Here is a 25484-nt window from a genome sequence, read left to right on the forward strand (position 1 = left end):
TTCAGTGATAGCAAGAAGTCAATCAACTAGAATTTTACTGGATAAAATTACCATCCTTTGGAATAGACTGAATAGTCTACCCTAGCCTACTTCTTCAATAGGATTAAAGACAGTCTCAAAATAATGATTTGGCAGCCCATAAATCCTCGACTTATCTGTAATACTTCACCTAGGCCTGTCTACAGAGCCTAAAAGGAGTCAATGCTTAGAATGCTCCAATGTGGCAATTTAATGGAGCCTCAATGTTACCTGGAAGAAGTCAATCCTTAGAATGATTCCAAATGGCAATTTAAGGTAATAATTATGCCTGGATATGCCAGAAAACATGGAAATCTTTAAATAAAATAATAAGTTTTTCATTGATTTAACCTACTTGCTAATAGATAGCCTACTACTCAGGGTGTCCTTTAAAGTTGATCCCAAAATATGGTGATTCACTAAACTGGCTCAGATCCCTCTTTCTTTTGCAAAATCACCGTCCCACCTTCTTCCAAGCAAATAACTTGATATTCCATTACTTAATTCTTGTCCATATTTATTTTTTGTTGAATGAGATTTTTGTTGAAGAAGGTGAATTATGTACTTACTGCGCTAACCATTCTTTTGAGCACGGTAAGAAAATCACTTACTGCGGTTACTGCCGGCAGTAACTATTCTCGTTCCCAGCGGGTTGGGCAGTAACCATTTTCCCGCTTGGAACGGAAATAGTAACCATTCGGTTACTACAGTAAGTCCCTGGAACACACTAATTGCCTTTCTTGATGCCTTTCTTTTTCATCTCTGTTATTTGTCTTCTTGTGATTTCTCGATGACATTCTAAAAGTTAAAATGATATATTTTTCGCTGTTGGGGCAACTCTGAACTTCTCCTTTATGCGTGCAATTCAAATCAAAGAAGAATGACTTTATTGCAAAAGAAGTTCCTCTGAAGTCATCTGAAAATGAAGCCATCAAATTTTCAGGATGGAAGATTCTGACTCTGATAACTACCTTGAACTGTATGATTCCATTAAAAAAAAGCAAATAGAAGCTGGCTTGTGGACAGGAATACATCTTGGACTTACTGACAGTGTCCATGAAGGAACACTTTTGCATGTAAGCCTGTGTGACAAACATCTGTCTTTTAATCTGAGAAATTATCAGGAGGCTGCATTAAAGTGGATGGTCTCAAAAGAAAGAGGTATGTAAACAGTATAGATATCAATATTTTAGCCTAGTCTACTTGGCTCTCCAGAAGGAAATGCTGATCAAATAATTGTTACTTGATAATATGCTGGTAAATTGTAGCCAACAGATATTTTAGTACTTTCACTTTATTAAAATTCTGGTTAATTGACTTCTTGCTATCTTGGAAAGGGTTTAGGCTAGGAAAATGAATCTTTCAGGGATAGGTCTACAGGCTAAAGTATGTCCCAGGAAGGTATTTTAAAGTACCCACCTCCACTTGTTCTCCCTGTAGAGGGCCCTGAAATTTGCCTACATGACAGGTTTATACCTATTGAAATTTTGACAAAACAACATTTTACCTTAATTTTCAGTTACTAGTTGCTTTTTCCCCTGCCTTTAGTTCTGAAAATGCAACTCCTGTTATTTGAGTAGAATTTTGAGCCATATCAATGTTTTTTTTTCAAAATTTAGGAAATGTATTTGTATATCTTTAAAACCTTATAAAATGGGATTGAGCAAAGTTATGTAGCTGAAAACAATTTTGTTGTACTTCAATTAAGCAGAAGATCTATTTTGCAAGGTTTCACTTTCATAACACACATACTGTTAAAGGTCATCAAAGGTCAGGGCCCTCTAGAGAGAGAAGGAGTAGAGGTAGGTACTTCAAAATACCTTCTCAGGACATACTTTAGCCTGTAGACCCATCCCTGAAAGTTTCATTTTCCTAACCTAAACCCTTTTCAAGATAGCAAGAAGTCAATTAACTAGAATTTTACCAAATTTCTTTTTTAAATTGGATTTTCTGTTGATTGACTTTTCTTCCTGCTGGTTTTTACAGACCTTTCTTGCTTATTTTCCCTTAAATTAATTTCAAGAAAAGAAAAACCTATAGAAAGTTCATTGTCTAGATTTATTATTAACAAATAGGAAAGATTCAATGATTATAGAAGACCATAGAATATCTGTGAAATGAACTTATTGTTTGCTTTTGCTTATATATTAATGCTAATGCTTGTGTGCTTGCTTGCAGTTGCCTTATTATGCTTTTGTTACAATTGCTTGGGTCAAATATACATATTAACTGAATAGTACATCAAAGAAATCATTGCATGGTGTCAGAAGTGGGATCCAAACCCACACCCTCTTTTGAGTACCAGAAACAGTGGAGTCTCCAACACCAAAGCAAGGTGTCACAAACAAAGAGGCGGAGGCCATGGATCCAGCTCAGGCAGAGCAGATTAACCATGGAAGAAGGGCAATGGCAACTTGTTCTGGTTGTCAGGTGAAACCCCTAACAAAGTTGAATTTGTTGAAAAGAAGGGAGATGAAATGAATTGATTTTACTGTATTAATAAAAAAATAAAAAGATGAAATGAACTTACTGTACCAAATTAAAAAAAAAAGATGAAATGAACTTATTGTACTAAAAAAAAAAGCAAATCATTCTGGTTGTCAGGTGAAACCCCCAGCAAAGTTCAAGTTGAGCATATACAAAAAAAAAAAAAACATTGTTGAATCACATGAAGAAAAGAAGGAAGCGGAAATGAACTTATTGTTTGCTATTGCTTGTATATTAATGATAATGCTTGTGTGCTTGCTTGCAGTTGCCTTATTATGCTTTTGTTACAGGTGTTTGGGTCAAATATACATATTAACTGAATAGTACATCAAAGAAATCGTTGCAATCTGGTAGGCTAAACATTTTGCTGTTCATATTATTGACTTTAGTAGATTAAAAAATACAATTTGACCTCAGGGAAATTACAACAGAAATAGAAGATATTTGAAGAGGTGAGAACTCCTATTGGGTAAAATTATAGCAGTTCATATTATTGGCTTACCAATAAAGTGAATATACTACTTGATGCCTTTTTAATGTTCTTTACAAATATAATAGTTGCTTCTACCATAAATTCAAATTCAAGCACTTTTTAGCCTAACCTAACTTTATTATAAATAATTTTAGCACTGAGAAAATGTAGCATTATTTTTCTGAAAATGATGGAAAAAGATGGTATTGAGAAAATGTAGTATTATTTTGTGGAAAACAAGCAATAACTGATACTTTATTTGAAAATTCATCATTTTTAAGAGCTCAAAATGTGCTTAAATTTGAATTTTTGGTAGAAGTAATTATTATATTTGTAAAGAACATGAAAAAAGGCATCAAGTGGTATGTTCACTTTATTGGTAAGTCATTTATATGAACTGTCATAATATTTTGAAAATTTGTCATTTTTAAGAGTTCAAAAAGTGCTTAAATTTGAATTTAGGGTATGAGCAATTATCATATTTGTAAAGAACATAAAAAAAGGCATTGAGTAGTATATTCACTTTATTGGTAAGCCAGTTATATGAACTGCTATAATTTTATCCCCTACTGATGAAAGCAGTAGGCAAAGAGATGGGTACACAAAGCTCAAACACTTCTCTACTAACAATAATTTGTGTGTATGCCTATTGTTTCTTGTTATAATGGATCTGATTTCACTTCTATTTATCTTTCCAACAACTTTGATGAGGGAATCCCTTTCTCTATTTCCCCTATCTGCTTTCACCTCTTTGTGAAATTCTCATAATATCCTGTCAACTGTATCTCTTAATGTCATGAGTATCTCTTTCCTGTTTGAACTGGTCACAACTACTTGTTTGCTGTACTCACTGACTAGCGAATTTTTGACTTGAAAAAGCTGCAGGCTGAACTATCACAGTCAGTTTCAGAGAGGATAAAAGCCTTCTTTGTTAAAAGGATTGTCAGAGATACAGACTCTTCACTGTTGGCATAAAACTGAAGCACTTCTTCAAAAGTGGCTTTCCTTGCACTATTGCATGGTGTCCCCTTCTGTTTCTTAGTGGAGGTAAGTACTATGGTAGATGGCTCCAGTGATTAGATCAGCTAAAGAATGCCACTAAGGAATAGAAAATACAAACTGGAGGGGGCAGGGATTCTCAAATACTGGTTTGAAATTAAATTATTTGAGACTCATATTATAAGGCACCATTCCTAGGTTGATAAGAAATGGCAAATTGACCAGAAATGATTAACATGACTAGTTCATATAGGCTAGGTCAATTTTCAAAACTGTTTTATGTAAGATGAGGTACTTGACTATTTAAAATCAAGTTTTTAACTTTATTTTGAATTCACCACCATTTATATCATAGGAATCAATAAAAACATATGAGTTTTTGAGTTTTAATTTTGAGTTTTAACCTCCCTCTCCATCTTTTAGGATGGAAATAGGCATAAGTGCATCAAAAAATGGAAGCCTGAATTCAGATTTGGAGTCAGCATGCTTGATTTGACAGGAAACATTTGTTTCAACTTCATAATATTCATAAACAAAAAAATTATTCCCCCTTTAAGAGCAAATTGGGGACACTTTTGCAAGAGAGATATATGTAGATTTTTTTTTTCTGTAGTGTAATTCAGCTGATTTTTCTAAACATTTTGATGTAAAAAAAAAAATCTGTTGCAATTTTCCCAAGGTTTGACCATTTTTTCCTGTATCTTTCCTGCACTACTTACGAATAAAGCAATTGTACCACTCAATCCTTTTTTTTATGCTATTTCAAACTTACTATTTGATTATAAATCTATTTTTTAAAGACATATAATCCACAAGCATTAATTTATCACAATTAAGTTGGATAAGATACTCAAAGCCATTTTCCATCCAGCACATTTCTTCTGTAAGCCTTTATATTTTTTGACATATAGGTAAAACAGCAGTTTTCAAGTAAAACAGAATAAGAAGAAAACATGACGGATTTGCTTTGAATTTTTTTTAATCAACTTAATCTTGAAATATCAATGTTTGTGAATAATACTACTTTTACAAAAACAAATTTCTAATGAAATAATAAGTTTGAAACAAATGTTGTAACCCATTTTTATATCTAGAAAATATAGAATGAAATTATTATTTTCAAGGGTGCTAAAAGGGCTTAAAATAAAATTAGCAAGACCAGTAATTTGTTTGTGAAGACCATAAAAAAGGCATCAATTGGTATGTTCACTTTATTTGTAAGTCAATAATGCAAACAGCAAAATATTTACCAAATATCTCTCTGTTAATGGCTATTTTTCTGCATATAATGAAGTATGAATTGTTTTATTCATGTTTTTCCTTTTGGAGAAGCCAACTGCTTAATATGTACTGTTTAGCCTGTAGTGATAAAATTTAGATAATGCAGACTTTGGTATCTCAGAAAGTAGTTGAGTAAGTCAAATAACATTTCAAGAAACAGATCCAGAGCATAAATTATGCCCCAGGAAGGTTTATCAAGATATCTAACAACCTCCACCCCTTTCCTCTCCAAGAACCTCTAACCTTTCTTGAACACACTTTTGGGAAAACTAAGTAAAATCTGAGATAGAGCTTTTTGCCATCTTGGAAAGTAGTTAAGTTAGGCAAATGATACTTTCAGGAAGGTTTCTAGAGCCTAAACTCTTGTATAAAGGACTTTTGCAGCATCCAACCTACCCATATTCCTTCCCCCTTTAAAGAGAACTAACCTTTAATGCAGTTGAACAAACTTCATGTTATAAAAGTTGGGCTTTTGAAATCAACCATATATCCACAGCACAAATGATGCCTAAAGGAAGGGTTTTGATCCTCAGATTTAAGGCTGCACAAACCACTTGTATTGTTTTTTTCTGTTTTTTTTTCAAAAGTTGAGCAAAAGAAAAGCAGACTAAAACCAAGATGGAGGATTGGTATACTTTCCTCCAAAGCTAGGACTGAATTCTATGCATTTTTCTGAGCTATAGAAATAGGATGAGACCTCTGGTTTCTTGGTTACACTTTATAGAATGGTCATGTTCCAAAACTAAGAAGAATGCTATTCAATCGTTTCTTATGTTTTGATTGTATTTCTTGTTCTGTATTTGGTGGCATTAATATTCTATGTCAATTGCCTTAGGCCTGCCAAAAACACGCTTCCGTTGCATCTATATTAAGAACAACCTAAATTCACAACATGCTAAGATCTATGTTTGCAGGAAAAACTCTATTACTGTAAATCAATTCTTCTATTTGGACAAGTGGCAGCATTGGCTTGCATTTTTTTTCTTCACAATTAATGGCTTAGTTGCCAGTTCAACATTACCTCCTGCTTAATGAGTCCTGTGTCATCTCAAGATAACAGCAAAAAGCCTAGAAAAAATGGAAGACTTGGTTCAAAGTGACGTAACACATAGGCCTATGATAGGTGAGATAAGCAAATCTCAGTAGTAGAACTCTGTTCATTTTTAATGCCATATCCAGGATTATCAACAGGTATGAAAATAAAGCTGACAGCTAGAAACATTCATATTTTTATTCCAGAAGATTGTTCATTCATTTTGCAAATACTTAGTGCAGATTTCTGGCCTTTTTTTCCCACAAAACACAAACTTTGGTTCAAACCTAGCTAAAATGTTTTCAAGCATAAATTCTGAGAACTATTGGAAGGGTATTTACATTACCTCCTTGTATAACATACCATATTATCAAACAGTTTAACATTCTTTACTAAACATACAGTCCAAAAAATAGCTGTTAAGAAAGATCATTTATCAAAAAATAATGGTTATTAAGTCAATGCTATATCCAGGGGGGAAGGCTACAGGGGTTGAGCCCCCTCCCATAAGTCTTGTGAAAACATAGCAAAATGCATATAAACAAGTGTTGATACATGTTTTAGTTGTTTTTTTTTGTAAGCCCCCCACTCAAAAAACTTGACGCCACTCCCCAAAAAATCCTGCATGTACCCTTCTACAGGGTATTGTATATATATATATATATATATATATATATATATATATATATATATATATATATATATATATATATATATATATATATATATATATATTTATAGATATATTTATATATATATACACAAATTATTTACATATTTTTAGGGCCCAGTTTTCAAACTTTTCATGAGATGTGCTTCACATAAGATGGATGAGAATTCAGACATATATGGATTTAACCTTTAACTTCCTTTCATCTGAAAGAATTTAGATACATATAAATATAGGATAAAGCTTGCAGTATGGATACCAAGGGTTGAAAGTTTTCTTATTGTGGAACAGCTAGTTTAATTAGAATTTAGTTTCGAAAAGCAACTACACCAATTAACCCTGTTTTCTTGAAACACCATTCAATGCATCAATCCCCCCCCCCCCCACACACACACACACACTGAAAGATCAACTAATGTTATGCCCAAGACCAAATGCGCAACGAAACACCATTGTACATAATCATGTTTCAGGTGAATCAACTCAGTAAAATAAAGCTTGAAAATAATTATGTATTTTGATTGTTTATTTGCAGTGGAATCCATATTTAGCTTTGGGAAACAACGCACCATCATGCAACTTTATGCTACTGAAGCTTGATAGCCGGATATATACTACAGTTTTTGATAATTTTAAAGTATCTCAGAAATGGCTATATCTAATTTCATGATTAGCTATTGTCATAATTAGCATAAAAGCTAATTTAAATTGATTATTTCAAAATTTTCACTAATATCATTTACTAATTTGTCATGGTGATATCTATTTTGCTGCTAAAAAAAGACACTAAAACTTGCAATTCCTATTTGAATAACCTCTGTAGCTTGACAGTTGGGTAATATGCTGAATTTGATTGTGCAGTTGTCATCCAGCCAACTCTTTTTTTAAGCCATCGGAGGTCAACATAACTGCACATGCTCCTCCGTCATGCTACCTCTCAAGGTGTTCCAGTTTCCTTTGAATCCTTTCTTTCAGCCTATTCCTTTCATTTTATGGGATGACCTGCTTTACATATGGGCTGAAAAAGTATAACTTTTGGTTAACTGTCATCCTTCATCTTTTTAGAAATGTGCCTTATAGTGGAGGAAAAATATGGTTTGACCTCGGAGAAATTGCAACAGACTTTTTTTACACCAAACTATTCAGAAAAATCAGCTCACACAAAAAAAAACCCGAATCCCCCTTGCACAACTACCCAAACCCCCCCCCCCCTTGAAGGGGGGGGGGGAATTGGAATTTCTATTTGGACGTATTTTTGAGTTTAAGTGGTCGTTTTCTATCAAATCAAGCATGACGAATCCGAATCCGACGTCAGAAATCAAGTTTTTCGTACCCCAGTATCAATTTTCGCCGTCACAGAACGGGGGGGGGTGAAGTATGCCGGTCATTATTTGCCGGATTCCTACGGCTAGTGGATCAATTTATATCAAATAAAGTGCCGTATTGCCAGATATGAGGTCAAAAAGCAGTTTTTTTTACTATTTACCTCATTTTCACCTCTAAGGGGCCTGTAATATGAGGGGTTGCTAAGTATAACATCTTGAAAAACCACTTCTTTAATCGAGATCAAAACTTCAGATCAATCAGTTATAAAAAGGAACGTTTAGAACTCAGGTAAATTAATCACAAGAACATTTTGATTTTAAAGCACAACCTAAAGCTAATTCTTCTTCCTGCTCGTCTTCGTTATCATCCTCATCCTGTCTTGCTGCAGCGTTAGCACATAACGCCCCTTTACACTCCCCACAGGCAAAGCTGCAGGGCAAACCGTTCCGACGGCAGCTGCATCTGAGTGACTCGCACCCGCTGGTGCACTGGCACCGCACCATCTTCAGCAGGTTCTCCGGTGCTGGTGAAGCATCCGTCATTATGGGAAGATACATATTCCGTGATGAAGAGAGGCGCCAACCCCACTCATCGGGCTTTAGGGAATCGGACGTGTCTTGCCACTTCTTTATTTACAAATAGCACCTGTAAAAGTGGTACTTTGCGGCAGCCAAAGTCGGCGGTAGCCGCTTTGCCTGAACAAAAGCAATTCCACTTGCAACCCGCATTGTAAATGCTCGCACCCGAACATCCTTCAGGGTCTTCTCATGGATTTTCCCTTTGTAGATGCGGAGCAAAGCTTTCTCTCCAGTTTCGGAGATCTCCTGGTGTCATGAAGGTCTTGCAAGCATCTTTAAAATTCCCATCTTTAAGTGACAAGGAAACTACTGCTGGTTTCCCTACGCCTTGAAGTCTAGATGTTGTATCACAGCCAGACATTGCGTGGCAAACGAGTAGATTTTCTGCTGCTTCGGTTCCTAGTTTGTTCTTGATCCTTTTTATGTCGTACACTCGTCGGTCATTTCCATGTGTGTCTGTCTGCATACAGATATCGCATGCATCAAGCTTGGTATGGTACAGTAGAAGGACTAATAGGTCGGCATCATTCCTAATCAAAGTGGTTGACGAAGTTTCAGCACAACTGACTGCAGTTTGTACAACTAAGACATTGGAATCATCCTGAGCGTGTAGAACTTTGCATCCTGAGTTCGCCAGCCTCTCAGCAAGTAGGTTGATAAAGCGTTGTTTGTTTTTGTGATTTCTCAGAAATTCTTCCTTACTTTTGACAATCTTCATGTTAGGAGAGAATTGAATTGTTGTCTAACTCTGTCTCTTACATTTGGATAGGATTGCAGTATTTCTAGAAACTTATTGGGAAAGTTACACTCTATTGTCATAATTCATTTATATAAAATGAATTTGTATATATTTTAACATGTGCCTTGTCTACTGTAGACACCCACTTTGACTGAATTAGCAAGATTTTTGTAACATAATGGCAACTAGAAACAACTATATACCAAAGGTGAATTAGTTTAACTCTGTGGTTCCCAACTGATTTTGGCCTATGCCCCACCTAGGTATTTTTAAAATCCTGATGCCCTCTTGTGATATTTAGATTATGTTACTCAAAATCTTACGCCTATTTACCTGAAGCTTAAAAGGCCATAGAGTATTGTCAGCCAAAGGATGCACATTCTGTCCATTGTGCACCAAAATATTCCCATGCCCCATCAGTGAGGCGTGTGCCCCACATTAGGGAATTGTGGGTTTAACTTGTCTTTGTGTTAAAGTTTAATTTAAAATAAGCTAGTCCAGGAGATTTTTATAATTTCATTCGATATCTGAACGGAGATAAGGGATGGATGTAGAAACTTTTAAACACATTCCTGGGACCTAAACTAGGCCAAAAGTTAATTCCAAGAGTTATATTTGCCTAGCTTCACAATTTTCCAAGAAAAGGAAAACTACTTTCTGTCTACATTATTTTTGGAATAAGTCACGTGATCTTGGTTAGTTCCGTCTATAATCATCAAGTCTCTGTTTTTCAAAACTCTTGAAACTTGAAGTGAATTTGACAATTTCCTAGTAAGCCAGTGCATATCTAACGAAGTTTTTGCTTTTATTAAGGTGAAACTGCAGAAAAGCCAGATAGAAGCAGATTTAGCCCTTGCCAAAAACAACTTGAAGAAAAAATTGGGAAAACTGTATTATCTAGAGAGTCTCCTGCAGGCAGGATATGGAAAACGTGGGGCTTCAAACTTTGAACTTCGTCCTATTTGTCAAGTACCATTAGGAAACAAGGTAATTCATCTATTTAGAAAAAGCAAAAACCGTTTATACGTGAGGCTCAAGAATTTGCAGTCTGAAAGAGATCGAAAACTATCCTAAGAACTATTGGCAATCATTCGACAGTTACTTTTCAAAACTGAATAGGGGCATCATTCTTTGAATTATAGCGATCACCTTTCCTGTACTAGTTTCTTTAGAGCAGATTTAGCCCTTGCCAAAAACAATTTGAAGAAAAAATTATATGGAACTATAAAAAATAGTTCCAGTTAGAAGCAGATTTAGCCCTTGCCAAAAACAATTTGAAGCTTTTGTCTTTAAACTTGGTTTTGTTAATGCTTTACTATTTCATCTTAGTCGAGGTGCTTGAACACAAACATTGTTAATGAACTTCGAACAATTTAGTTTAGCAGATTAGCTCTAAATTTATTCGTCTTTTTGATTAATTTTTTATATTCAAGATTTACATATTTTTTTTTTCCTCGAAGAATTTATGAATAGGAAAATAAAGCCAATAGATCCAGAGAACGTGACGGGATTGGAATTTCTCGTGTGGTTCGGTAAGAACCTGACCTTTTGCCAGGTTTTATAATCAAGGTCAGTGTAATGCTTGTTCTTAAGAATTATTCCTTGACAAATTTTGAAGTACAAATATTAACAATTATATAAACATGAGTCGAGTTCAAATCCTGGTATCACCAGTCCGTTGAATCAAGGTAGAGGTCAATGGTGTTACTCTGTTAACTCGGCCGGCATGATTCTGGAGAAACGGCACAAACAAATATAGACGAAACCTCTGAATTTCACTTGCCAGATTGGGTGAACAACACTTGGTCCTTTTCCAAGTTGAAGTTGAAGTTTTAGACAATACAGATCTTTTTTTCATATAGTGAATTTAGTTTTGGACTTTGTTGTTAGTCACAGCGTCATACTGGCTCTGCAGGCTGTTATCACTTATTCATTTTTGGGTTCGATGCGATAATATTATATGTTCGTTTTATGTTGCCAAAAAGTCTCTCTTGTATTGCATCAGTTTTTCCATTTTGTTTTAAGATTCGCCAATTTAGATTTCGTTGTTTGAGTACCTAATCTGTTAAATTTTACTGAATAGGGGCATCATTCTTTGAATTATAGCAAAAATTGTTAACGCGGCTAATCTGTAAATTGTTAATCTGTTAAATTTTACAAAAATATACATACCAATGAGTATGGGAATTCGCTTTAATATACAAGTGTATATAAAAAGAATGCTAGATATATAATTGGTACTTTCTACTATGCGATGTCTTTATTTGTATTTAATTGACTTTCTCTGGATTAAGGCAAATACATGACTCTGGGTCCGAGCCATAAAAATATCATGAATTTTATGGAATTATATCCCCAAATCTGTACCCTCTTTCTACTCTTGCATCAAGTTTTGTCAAACTCGTCCCAATCCCCTATGAAACTACATCAAGAGCGCTAAACACGTTGTATTACAAATATTTCCCCCTTAAACACTCAATTTCGTGTCATCGAGTTTCAATGGCAAAAAAATGTTTGTATTTCCTAAAACTTTTCTATTTTCTTTTTTTATGTGTTCGTATTCCATCTTTTCTTCTTTTCAAGTTGTTTTGTTGGGCAATTGTTATCCAAAAAGTTTTTTTTTCAAAAGATATGTAAAAATTGAAAATCTGTACGATATATTTGAAACATACGATCGACCCGATTTTTGAAACAAAATTTACTTTTACTTTTTAGTACGTTTGAATATAAAATGGTATTTTTTACTGTGCTGTTTTTTTTTTGAGGGCACATACCGAAAAGGGTTTCGTTCAGCCGTTTAAAATATAAATTATGAGTACGATAAATTATGAAATGGCAAGTTCGGTCTGTCCCCCCCCCCCCTCCTCTCTCTCTCCAAAAATAGAAATACCTTTTTTTAGTGGTCAGTATTAATTTGCGGTCATAGTTACTGTATGGAATGCATACGGGCGTTGAAGCAGAGGTTACCTGCCTCTGGAGTATCTATTACTTGTCCCTATTGTCGTCAAGTTTGTTTATTTGAGGATGTATCCTATGTGTATACTGGAGCAGACGAAGGGGATAAAAGCTTGCAGGTTGAAGTGAAAGGGTCACATTCTACAAAAGTGGATGCTCTGGTTCGAGAGATGCTCATTTTGAAAGAAGAGGAACCAGATTCGAAGTCACTAATATTCTCAACAGTGAGTGTTCTCATTGTATATAAAGAAATTCAAAGTTTAAGCGAATTTTTAACTCTAATAGATTTAAAAATACAGGGACTGGGTCTAAAATAAAGGGGATAAAATTGTGGCAACATTAAATAAAAATGTATTATTGATAATGTCAGAAACTCCGTGTTAAGAAAGTTGAAAAAAAGAAGATTTGGGAAAAAAAAGAGTCGAAAAAAGAAGAAAGTGGAAAAACTGGGAATACCAAAAAGAAAATTAAGTAATCACATAGTCCAAAGGTCGTTGAAAGAGTTACTTAAATCAAAATTGAAAAAAGGGCTCGAGATTGCAATAAGATCTAATGGAAAACAGAAGAGAAAAGGAGAATAAACAAATTCTCTGAGGGATATAAAAAGAAAAAACAAACATTAAAACATGGTTTCTTAATAACAATAGAACCATGGAGATGGCACTATATCTCATGAAACATAAATCGTAGTCACAGGGAAAGAAATAAATTGTAATGAATATCTACATGAAACTGCACTAAATGTTTACCTGAATATAATAATTTTATGCCCGGTATATTCTAGAATAGATTATATATCCAGTGACATATACAGGAGAAAGGGGTTTGACTCCTTTCTTCCCAGAGAACTTGTATTACTAAAATAATTGTAAGTACTGGTATTTTCCTAGTTTTAAAAACTTATTCTTGGCAAAAGAGTGCTAAAAAACCTCTGAATTGGCTTCTTTTAAATAAGTATTTGTATGAATGATATTATTTTATTCGACAAGTTAGTAAAAAAGTAAATGAAATTCCAAGAGTAAGTAAAACTGTCCCTCATCAGTGTCAGTTCTTAGCTCCCATCCTCCAGATAGATAGAATTTCTGTGTAGGCCCAAGTCTGTACTAAGCACTAAATCTTCTTTCCTTTAATTCTTCTGAAGTTAATCGGTTGCAAATTAAAGTTCATTCTTGTTAAACTTCAAAATAATGAAAATTGAAAGAGATACTGATACTGAAAAATACCTACTAAAAATACTCTAGATACTGAAAAATACCTTTTTTAGGATTTTGCTTTAGAAAATGCCTTTTTGGTATTTGTATTGAAAAAACTGGACAATAAATACCCTCATAGATATTGGAGACTATATTCCCCCCTCTAAATTTGTGTAAATTGTCGCTACTGCAAGAAAAGGTATACGAAAAATTAAAAATTTTCAGAATTTTGAGAATTTAACGGGTAAGGGTAGTCCTTAAAAATAACAAGCTATTTCCGTGTTTCAACCAAGAGTGACAGAACTTCTGCATTGACTTTGTTTCCTGTTGAGGTCGCCTACAAAAAAAATTCACTTTTATCGTCAGAAAACTCATCGAATCCGTTTACAAGAGACTGGACTTGTTCTCTCTTGTTCCTTCTAGACTAACATGTTCGCAGATTGTTCTTTCCAACTATCAGCAAAACATTCTGCTTTAATATAAGAAAGAAAAAGATCAAAAATGAGGTTTTTTAAGGCCAAACGAGAATACTGAAAAAACACACAAAGCAAATAATTTGAAAGGACAACCGCCTCTCTTCTTCTGCGTGAACAAAATAGTATATTCAAGGAAAATGCCGAAGAAAAAGCCAACAAAACAAACGCGGAAAGTCAATGTGAGAAAAAAACAAAAAACCAATGAAAAAACCAAAGAATTAAAAGATAAGTAAAATTCAATAAAAGCCAAAAATTATAAGAATTAAAACTAAATACCAGAAATATAAGATATAACCTTAGGCTGCTGTCTCTTGTATATGAACTTGACTTGAGCTTGACTTTATTGAACAAAACTGCTAATCATAAATTTTATACAAAGGAGACAGAGGCATGAAGCTTATGAGTTAAATGGTTATTTTTGTGGTGAGACCCTATGGTCTGAAAATTGGGTTATATTTTTGTAGATTCTCTATCTATTCCAGTGATAATTGTTTATATACAATGAGTCATCCAAAAATCAATGTAGAAAACATTCAAAGTAAGAAAGCTCAATATTGCATCAAAGGAAGCAGTAAGAACGATACATTTTTATGGTATTGATTATAAGCACAACGAAAATATAAAATAACACACTTTATGTTACAATTTCTTAATACAGTCAGTCCCCTTATTATTGTATGTACTTGTTTCATTTTGTTATATATTTTTAGCGTAGTTTTGTGTTGTGTCTTCTTTATTAAATTGTTGTTTTTTTTAGTGGGATGTAAATCTAACAATAATCAGTAATGCCCTTGAAATGAATGGGATAAGCCATTGTTCTCTTACTTCAAGCAAATTCCAAGAAAACCTTCATAGATTTAAGGTAAGAAAAGTATATTCTAAATTAAAAAGTCTAAATTGCTCTTTATTTGATTGTTTTTTTGTCGAAAGCCAAGTAAAAAAATTACTTGACTGAGGTGACTGGAGGACCCAATGATTTATTTCTAGTAAGGATCATAACAAAAAAAAACAAAGCTTTTTATTTTTTTTAATGTGTGACAAATTCAAATATTAAAAAAAAAATTGGTTTCTTGTTTTGTTCCATTTCAATTTATCTCTACCCTGAACTCTTAAAATATAGAGCCTTACTGGTTGAACCCTTTCATGAGGGGCTCACTCAGAGCATTCCTTCTGATTGGAAGAAACAGGGGTTAGGGCCAAGCTTTTCAAGAAATTTAGAACTGATGACTGGTATAATATGCGGGGTTATAATTGATGGTAGTATAATTGGCATTAAACTATAATCTGTAAGGAGTAAAGTCCTCTGTCTAGTTCTACTGAACAGTGTTGAGTCAAAAGTCGACACATTACTAAGTGATTAGCAGCTTGGCTTTGGACCTGTTAATCCTATGGAAAATTCTGTGGTATTATGGATTCTCTGACAAAATTCTGTTTGCTATTACTGCATTGCTCGATGAACAATATGTGCCGTACAGACTGATCATACTAAATTTTTTTCAGTGTAAAGTCAGGCGTTCACCTAGGATATATTCTGTCCCCAGTGCTTTTTGCCATCCTTATAGACTATATACTTTGAATGTACAACTTCACAGGTGGAATCCGACTGAACCAGAGCCGCACCCCGTGTGACGGTGATTTGCTGACGACATTGCTTTCTTGTCTTATTTACAAGAGGAATTACAGCAGAAAATCACTGAACTCCAAAATAAAATAGAGCCAGCCAGAATAACAATTAGTACACTGAAAATAAAAATCGTGAGAAATAATGTAAACGAATCCCCCCCTTCCCCCACTTCGAGTCGGAACTGAGATGCTTGAAGAGACGGAAGAATTTAAATACCTTGCAAGCCTCATCGAGGTTGAAGGGAGCCTCGAAAGGGAAATTACCACGTATTGCATATGCAGGAAGTGCTTTTAAAAAATTTTGAAACGCGTGGAACAATATAGCATACTCTATGAAATTGAAGCTCTGGATGTTCAATAGGAACGTTATCTCAGTAATGAAGTACAGATATAAATCTTGGGCTTTAACTAAGCAGTTCGAAAAGTGAATTCTAAGGCTTGAGAATAGCTGTGTTAGACGCTTCCTTGGAATATTTTGGACCGACAAGATTACGAACGCTTTGATTCATGAGAAAACGAAACAGTCGTTTTTTACTAATAAAATTACAAGTTGTCAATGGCGCCACTTGGATCACATTATGTCCATGGGCAAAGGTTGACTCCTTCACGTTGTAGGGGGCTGGGTCCCTCCTTGTATTGGAAGGTTTGGACGTAAAAGCGCAGCGCTTGGTCGATACCTTAAGATAGATGCTATGCTATTCAGATTGTCAATGCACGATCTTTGGTCTGGAGCACTTGATAGATAATCGTAGAGAGGCACCGTTGTCGTTTAATGCGCCAGCTGGTATGGGAAGTCGTAAATCTAAGTAAGTAAGTTATGCAGTTGAAGCCTTAGAACAAATGAAGAAGAATGTTTCCGTGGTAACCCCCTTTAGTACCTTTGAGTTGATGCTCATCGTTCTTAATTTAGTCAGTAACTTGGAGTGGCTCCAGCCCCGGAGCCTCCTTCGTCAGTATCTATGTCTAGACTGTTCGGGGTTAAAAACAATAAATAGCCCAATAATAATACAGTAATTTTTTTTAAAAGGTATCAAGTAAATAAAAGAGCAGTGCAGAATGAACTATGGTATCCAGCATTTTTATGGCACTTGCCCGTCGGTCAATTCGGAAAAATTAGAAAAAATGAGGTATTTCTAACTTACGAACGGATGATCGGATCTTAATGAAATTTGATGTTTACAAGGACGCCGTGCCTCAAAGCTCTTATTTTAAATCCCGACCGGATCCGGTGACATTGGAGGGGGAAACTGGAAATCTTGGAAAACGCTCAGAGTGGAAAGATCGGGATCAAAATTGTCGGGAAAAACAAGCACAAGTCCTAGATACGTGATTGACATAACAGGACCGGATCCTCTCTCTTTGGGGTAGTTGGGTGGGAGGGGGGTCCAGTGCTTTGACGAGTTCGGTGCTTCTGGACGTGCTAGGACGATGAAAATTGGTAGGCGTGTCGGGGACCTGCCCAAATTGACTTGATAACAGCCATTTCCCCGATTCGATCATCTGGGGGGGAGGGGGCTGGAGGGAGGAGAAATCGTTAAAATTGAGGAATGTTTGTCTTACGAATGGGTGATCGGATCTTAATGAAACTTGATATGTAGAAGGATCTCAGATGCTCCCTTTTCAAATCGGATCTTATCTGGGGATATTGGGGGTGGAGGGGGGGAAACGGAAATCTTGGAAATCGCTTAGTGTGGATATATCGGGATGAAACTTGATGAAAAGAATAAGCACAAGTTCGAGATACGTGACTGACATAACCGGACCCGATTCGATCTCTTTGGGGGAGTTGGGGGATTTCTAGTGCTTTGGTGACTTCGAGAATAAGCACAAGTTCTAGATACGTTCAGCCAAATCGATACCTCTTGTACCGAGTCTAATTTTAGGTTCCGACCTCGTCACAAGTGCCATATGGCTCTTGTTATTGGTAAATAGTAGTGTAACTTGCGGATTAATTTGTTAAGTTTCTAAAGGAGATGACCTTGGTTGTTCATGCAGATATTAGTAGAGTTGGCTAAAAAAAATTAATACACGTTTTATGGGATGTCCCAAGACCTTAAGAAAAGATAAGATATATTTTCTAACAAAAAAAACCTTAAAATAAATCAGTACCCAAAAGTTCTTCAGTGTAGCCTTTATTAGAAAAAAAACAACAAAATTTTAGAGAAAAAAAGGAAAGATAATATTATAAAATTAACTTAAAAAACAAACATCACATTTATTATAAAACAAACATCACACATTGATTGAAATGTTAATGCTTCTTTGTAAAGAAAGCACAAATTTGGAGTAATTCTTCCGATTTTTCTTAAGACTCTTTCGATTCTAATGGACACATTCTGTCTCTCGCGTACGTTCCCTGTCTATTTTCTTTATTTCCCTTAAAAGTAAATATAAATTTATTTAAATTAAAAATAAATTTATATCCTTTAAAGGCTGTTTCTTTAAAAGTAAAATGAAACGTTATTCTATCGAAGTTTCTATATTTTCTTCTTTTTTTAACTCACTTTCTCCACTCACCAACTTGCTTGTACTTATATCACATAAATTTGTTAAATTTTGAGCCATTTTTTGACCACTTCCGAATGTTCAATTTCTTCCGAGTTTTTTAGTATATGCACTCCAAATGATAGCAAAATAATACAATATCAAAATTCTCCCTCTTGTTACCCTCTCTCGTATAAACAAAATAACATTAACGAGTGACTGGTCACAACAAAAATTATAAAATAAACGCAATTATGGAAGACTTGATTGCGCAGGAGTAAGAACACTTGTCTGCGGCCGTGGTAACTTAGGCTGGAATCTTACACAAGGTAGATTTTTGTCTTAGGGAAAAATAAAGATTGTTTAGTCTTAGAGAAGACTAAAAAGTCGAAAATAATAAATAAATATTTTTGTCTCGAGAATCTATTAATATATGTGAAAACGAGGGGGCGCAACACGGATTGGGCTCTACTGAATTTGATCTTTTCAACTCGTTTTTCTCATTATTCAAACTCACTGACTTTTTTCATTTACACATTTATCACTTAGATCAATTTGATGTGTTATGAAAAGCCCAATCCGTTTCCTGCTCCTTTCACTTATATTCATAGATAGTCGAGTAAAAAAAACTATTTTCCTATTTTTAGTCCATTTTGAAAACGAGATTATAAAAAATATATTTATTGTTTCCTGTACTTTTCAAGGCAGAAATCAATCCAGATTTCATTTTGGTATTGAGGGGTATGGAGCTTATTTTTGGAAACTTACCTTTACCCTGGTATGGTGTCTTTTTTGCCTTCTGTGTCTTGTTTTTTTTACAGTTCTTTAATTTCTAGTATCTATGTAAATACATTGTTGTTTTCTTTCTTAGCATGCTCCAGAACTTAAAGCCCTCTTACTTCCTGTGCATTCTGGTGCAAATGGACTTTGCATTCTGGTGCAAATTTGATAGAAGCAAACCATGTGTTACTCTTGAACCCATCCTGAATCCAGGTAGTGAATTGCCAGCAATCGGACGTGTCCATCGAATTGGTCAAACTAGGTAATGAAGTCTATTGCTCTACTTCCTCGTTGAATATTTATAATTTAAAACACGCGTAATATTGCTATGTCTTACTCTTTGGTTTTCCTTTTCTGCTCTTAATTGCCCTCTGTAGCCTTTCTTTTTTGCCGTAGCGGACCATTGTGAGGGCTTTATGTGTCCTAATAAAAGCTTTAAGCAACCTGCCTCCTTATTCATTGAAAATCCAGCTACTATTCTAATCAGGTAACTCGAATTTTGTTATTTTCATTAGGCGCCAGCCATTTACCGGGCTCAGTTTTTTTTTCCACATAAATAGCTGGCCAAGCTTTTTTGTTAGTTCTTCATATATTTCACAGGATTTCACATATCACTACTATGAAGCTTTTTTCCTTGGGGGGGGGGGGGGAAATGTTTCAGATATATAATATCTTATTATAAACCATTAGACTGTAGTATCGAATTTTATTATTCCTATTTAGGATACCTTGTTTTGTATTTAAAATAGTGTTTTGTGTTGTGAGTTGGTTGACTGTATCAAGCCAATTATACTTTAATTTGATTCTTAAATAGTTAGAACAACAAAAATGTTTCTGTTTAGTCATATCTTTTAGTTAAGTATCCTGGTTTCTGTGATATGTCTTATCTATTGTTGAAGCTTTATTTGGAGTTCCACAAGGGTATTCCCTGTGTCCAACAGTTATTGATGATATTAAGGATATTTGTTATGCAGTAATAACTACATTTCAAAGTTGTTGCTTTTTGTCATCCATCTCGTGCTAGTGAACCTAGATTCAAGATTTTTATTTAACACGCAAAATAAACAAAAACAATAATATTTAAATAAAGCCAACAGAGGGCTAAGCTCGATTATCGAAAACAAAAATTATGATCCACCAAAAGACAAAAATAAAGAAAAGGAACAGCCTAGAGCAAGAGAAGGACAAAGGAGGCTACCCCAGCCTGGCAAATTCATAATATTATGTTTCAAAAAATAAAAATAATAATAGGAAAGACATGCCCCTGTAATCAATGGTAAATAATATTTTATGTTGCTTTTTCTTTAAAAGAGATCGGCTGTTTGGATTTTTTAAGTTTATTATTTAATCTAAGCCTATTTACCGTAAAAGAGATTGGAAATCTCATTGAAAATCTAACTCTTTCATAGTTTACAATTTACTGCTCTTTCACAATTTCTAATTTTCGCAAATTAGAATCGAGCGAGGGAGAGGGGGTGGCAAGATTACGTAGATCATAAAAATTATTCTTTTGAGACCGAATATCGTAATGTCAAAGTAAACAGTGCAAATTTTGAAGCTGACTAAAGCTTAATATTTTAACAAATAAAAAGAGAGTTTCTGTTTCCGAAAGGCTTTGAAGTCTTTTAGGGTGATGATGGGAAGTGCCAGGAATTCTTACAACTTTATTTAAGAAGCTAAATTTTGGGCTCGTTTTACACGCTGTTGGTCAGAATGACTACAATCCGATAAGCTGTTGATCCTCAGGAAAAGTTCCCAACTATATCTATATATAGCCTATGATATACAGCCACAGTTAATTTTCGATGTTTAAAGCTTCGCTTTTGGCAAAGCGGGAAGCTTCAAGGTGTCTTGAGAAGCAAATGATTCTCAAGAAATGAGAAGCAAATATGGGAAACGGATTGGACCAATCCATGGATTGTGTTAAGTATGAGCTGATGGCTATAACTCTTTTATTTTTAAAGATGCCACATTATGCCTAATGAATTAAGGCAAACAAAATTAATTGTGGTAATTCACCCGTTTTGTGATGTTGTTGTTGTGCAAGGTTGTAATTTTTTTTAAAGGTTAATATCCTAGTCCTCTAAACAGGATATGCTTGATCGATGGGTCAGACCTTTTTTTTATCATTCTGAGCGGACGTCTTAATAGTTAGTCTTGGTCAAACAGTCGGTCGCCAATGTCTGTTGTTAAATACTTGACCCTAAAAGTTTGTTTTCTGTTTCCCTTTACTGTAAAGCTTATTTCTGGCACATAAGTTCCTTTAGAATTTGGATTAGGTAGAGTACTCTTGTTTTTATTTCAAAGTAACCTCCTCTTTTGTCTATAATTCTATATCTTGTACCGATTGTTTTCATTCTATATGGTCTTGGTTAATTGTTGTTTTTTCTTCTTTATTTTAGAGAGACTGTTGTTCATCGTCTCCTTGTGCAGAATACTATTGAAGAGCAAATGCACCAAATGCTAATCAATCATTTGGCTACTGCACGTACCAACACAAACTCTAATGAAAACCCAGTGACGATTAGGAACGTTTATCAACTATTTACAGTTCAACACCAACAACCTCAATAATTATATCAACCCCTTTTTCCAATCATCTGTTTAATATATCCAGTTTGCAATCTCTGTAGGAAGGTGACATAAAGCAGACAAAGCCGGCTCTTTGCTAGCTAAATAGGCAGAAAGGCTTGCTTGTTGAATGACAAAGAGGCAGATAGGCCCTTTGTCGGCTCTTTGTTGATTAAAAAGCCAGCTTTGGTCTTCTATAATCATTGAATCTTTCCTATTTGTTAAAAATAAATCTAGACAATGAACTTTCTATAGGTCTTTCTTTTCTTCAAATTAATTTAAGGGAAAATAAGCAAAAAAGGTTTGTAAAAACCAGCAGGAAGAAAAGTCAATCAACAGAAAATCCAATTTAAAAAAGGAATTCAATAAACTGAAAGTGCTAAAATATCTGTTGGCTACAATTTGCCAGCATATTATCAAGTAACAATTATTTGATTAGCATTTCCTTCTGGAGAGCAAAGTAGACTAGGCTAAAATATTGATATCTATACTGTTTACATACCTCTTTCTCTTGAGACCATCCATTTTAATGCTGCCTTCTGATAACTTTTCAGATTAACTGACAGGTGTTTGTCACACAGGCTTACATGCAAAGGTGTGCCTTCATGGACACTGTCAGTAAGTCCAATATGTATTCCTGTCCACAAGCCAGCTTCTATTTGCTTTTTTTTAATGGACTCGTATAGTTCTAGGTAGTTATCAGAGTCAGAATCTTTCATGCTGAAAATTTGATAGCTTGATTTTCAGATGACTTCAGAGGAACTTCTTTTGCAATAAAGTCATTCTTCTTTGATTTGAATTGCACGCATAAAGGAGAAGTTCAGAGTTGCCGCAACAGCGAAAAATATATCATTTTAACTTTTAGAATGTCATCGAGAAATCACAAGAAGACAAATAACAGAGATGAAAAAGAAAGGCAATTAGGATAGTGGTATTTAAGTTTAATAACTTGTAGCAAATTGTACATAATAAATCACTGACGCTTCTGTCCTCGTTATCTAAGCTTCATGCAGTAAAGTACAGGAAAAGGGATTGCACATTTTTATTTGAAAATTGTAAAAGATAGCATGGATTTTTTTCTGTTAAAGGATGAATGCATAAGCACAGTTGGCAGTCTTTTTAGCAAAAATAAATTTTGTAACCTTGGCAAAACTGAAATTTTTGTGATACTGTCCAATTGTTTAATTTTTAAACATGTTGGTTAGGTGAATTTATTCTTGCTATTTGCATTCAACTTTTAAGGTGAACTTAGATGTGTTATTGATCTTTACTGGTCTTGAAAACACAGGAAAGCATTTTTTTAACCAAAAACTCATAAAATACCCCATTCATGCAGATTTTGTCCATATTAGTAAATACAGTCCCATTTTAAGTGTTCATTTCCAGGTACTGCATATTCTTAAAGTTCAAAGACAAGGGGGGGATTGGTTTTCAAAAAAACGGTACCTACAGTACATTTTATCATTATTTTGCACCAAAAATCGGAAAATAATAGATATCCAAAAAAATTTTTTCCTATAGCATCAATTACAGTCCCCATTTGGATTTCCAATTACTACGCAATATCAAGTGATAAATGCAAGTCATTTGTCTCAAAGACATGCTATTTTTTTTAGATTGACAGTTTACTTCACCCCTCGCATTTTGTGGTAAACGATCACTTTGGTAACAATTCCTACAAAAGACCCTTACAGGCTCAACTTTTGCGGCTTTCCATCACGGTTAACAAATTATCATTTTAATAATTTGCTTTGAGAACCGTTATGTGTAAGCCATTACAGGCGCAAAACAAAGGGGGCATTTGCACAACTAGATGTTTTTCCCTTCGAAAAAGTGACGAGAGAGAGAAATAGCGAAGAGAGATAGAGAGAGCATGATGGGACTTAATGGAAAAAGCCTAAACAAGACAGAATAAATAGCATATTTGACACCTCGGGAGGTAGCTCTAGCCCAAAACCAGAAATGTCGACACTTACCGCGGGCCTAAGCAAATTCTTAGTGTTGTAGAGGAAAATGGAAATAATTTGAAAATGTCAACCATCAAGTAAGAACTCTTACTGAAAGGGGCGGTAATCTATAAAAATAACATTCGCTAGAAACAAATAAGATGAATAATAAGAAATTGAAAATTGGTAAAATTAAAAATGAAACATAAAGTACTGAATTTGCTTTGGCTGGAATGTGATAAATAACGAAAAGATCATGGATATGATGTACGGATGTTGAAGCAGATAGCTGAACTTGCTCGTGACATCACGGTTCAGTTATAAAATCCACAATCAGTAATACTTTACCATAGACTGACTAGGACAATGCTCAAGTTTAGTATAGGCAGGCTTTAGTGCCCAAATAAGATGTTCCCTTTTAGATAGATAGATAGATAATTTTATTTGCAACAATTACATAAATAAATATAACAAACCAGTGCGCATGCCTGGTGACATACTTTAGCACTAACAATGTTACATTCACTAGGAAAATAAAAACTAGCACGGACAATGTTACATACATTAGCACTGACAAAATAAAAATAAATCAAGTCAAAGTAAATACAAGCCTACAGCATCAGCATAAATATACAAAAAAAAAAAATTAATTTCCCCACAACATATTAAACACAAATCACCTAATCATTTGTTATTTAATTAAATATTTGAAAAACCCGTCACAACTTACATATAAATCCGTCATACCTTTAATCCTCGCACCCAATAATTTTGACAAATTTCACCTTAGCGATTATATTTTGCAATTTTTTAATAAGTAGTAAGTCAGTTATTTCTGAAAAAATTATTTTCATGACTGCGTCGTTTAGTTGTTTTTTTTATAATTTTAAAAACTCGCTTATTGCTACATTCTCGTACTGATATTGGAATTGAGTTCGAAATTTTTGACCCAGTGTGACGGATGCTGAAACCCGCTCTTTACGTAGGAAGAAATTCACATGAAAAATCTGAACAATGAGTGGTTGGATATTAATACCCTTAGGAGTATCGGCAAGATTTAATGCCCAAATAAGGTGTTTCCGTAAGACGTATTATCCTAACATTATTGATAACTTCGCTAGGAAAATTAATTTTAACCCCCCCCCCCCCCAAAAAAAAAAATATAAGCAAAATCTAGAATTAATAATCATTAAACAGAATCCCATGCAATGCTGTCATTTAATACGCTATAATTTCCTCGAAGCTTGCCTCTCCTAAAGACTAGCCTACAGCACCTTTTCAGTCAGAGTTCTGATTAGGCAACTCATTAAAGGTCTTCCTTGACTATACTATGAGGCAACGAAAGCAGAACTTCCCTTTCTGGAATAGGGACGGAGGATGGAGCTTATGACAGAAAGGAGACCTAAAATTATCTGCCAACAATGGAACAGCTGCAACCTTTTACATCCAGAAAATTCTTGTCAAGGTATTTGCATCTAATATACGCTATAATTAACATATTTCAATCCAAAATGATCATGATACGCAGCAGATCCATTGTTTACCTTATCATTTAATTCTTACTCATTTATTTCTGAATAAAAATACTAAAACAGAAAAATCCAATAAGAATTAAAATCACTCAATACTCTTTGAAAAAATAAAGATTAACTACAAAACATATACATAAGCTAAGGGTTTTCGGTATAAAGCACCAAAAAAATAAAGATCTAGAAAACTGGTTCCTAAATCTGGTTGTAATTTACGACTATGACGACATTCGTCATACGCAGTTTTTTGTCAAAAATTAATTTTAGTTTGAACACTATTTTATTTTGAGCATTATTATTTGCTAGTTACAAAATCATGCAGAT

The 25484-nt window shown here is 34.4% G+C and overlaps 1 protein-coding gene across 2 annotated transcripts; it reads left to right on the top strand.

Moving 5' to 3' along the window:
• Nucleotides 1-716: 716 nt before the first annotated feature.
• On the top strand, nt 717-22671 carry LOC136027493 (E3 ubiquitin-protein ligase SHPRH-like). 2 transcript variants are annotated; one of them, XM_065704803.1, is made up of 6 exons: nt 717-1179; nt 10417-10590; nt 12504-12782; nt 14985-15089; nt 19206-19376; nt 21517-22671. In XM_065704803.1, exons 3-5 carry the CDS (start codon nt 12537-12539, stop codon nt 19281-19283), a joined length of 429 nt encoding a protein of 142 aa, XP_065560875.1. In that variant the 5' UTR covers nt 717-1179; nt 10417-10590; nt 12504-12536; the 3' UTR covers nt 19284-19376; nt 21517-22671. The 2 variants fall into 2 exon arrangements, with proteins under 2 accessions (XP_065560875.1, XP_065560876.1); XM_065704804.1 differs by lacking the exon at nt 10417-10590.
• The last annotated feature ends 2813 nt before the right edge of the window (nt 22672-25484 follow it).

This window comes from Artemia franciscana, chromosome 5, assembly GCF_032884065.1.
Source record: "Artemia franciscana chromosome 5, ASM3288406v1, whole genome shotgun sequence".
In the NCBI taxonomy this organism is placed as follows: Eukaryota; Metazoa; Arthropoda; class Branchiopoda; order Anostraca; family Artemiidae; genus Artemia; species Artemia franciscana.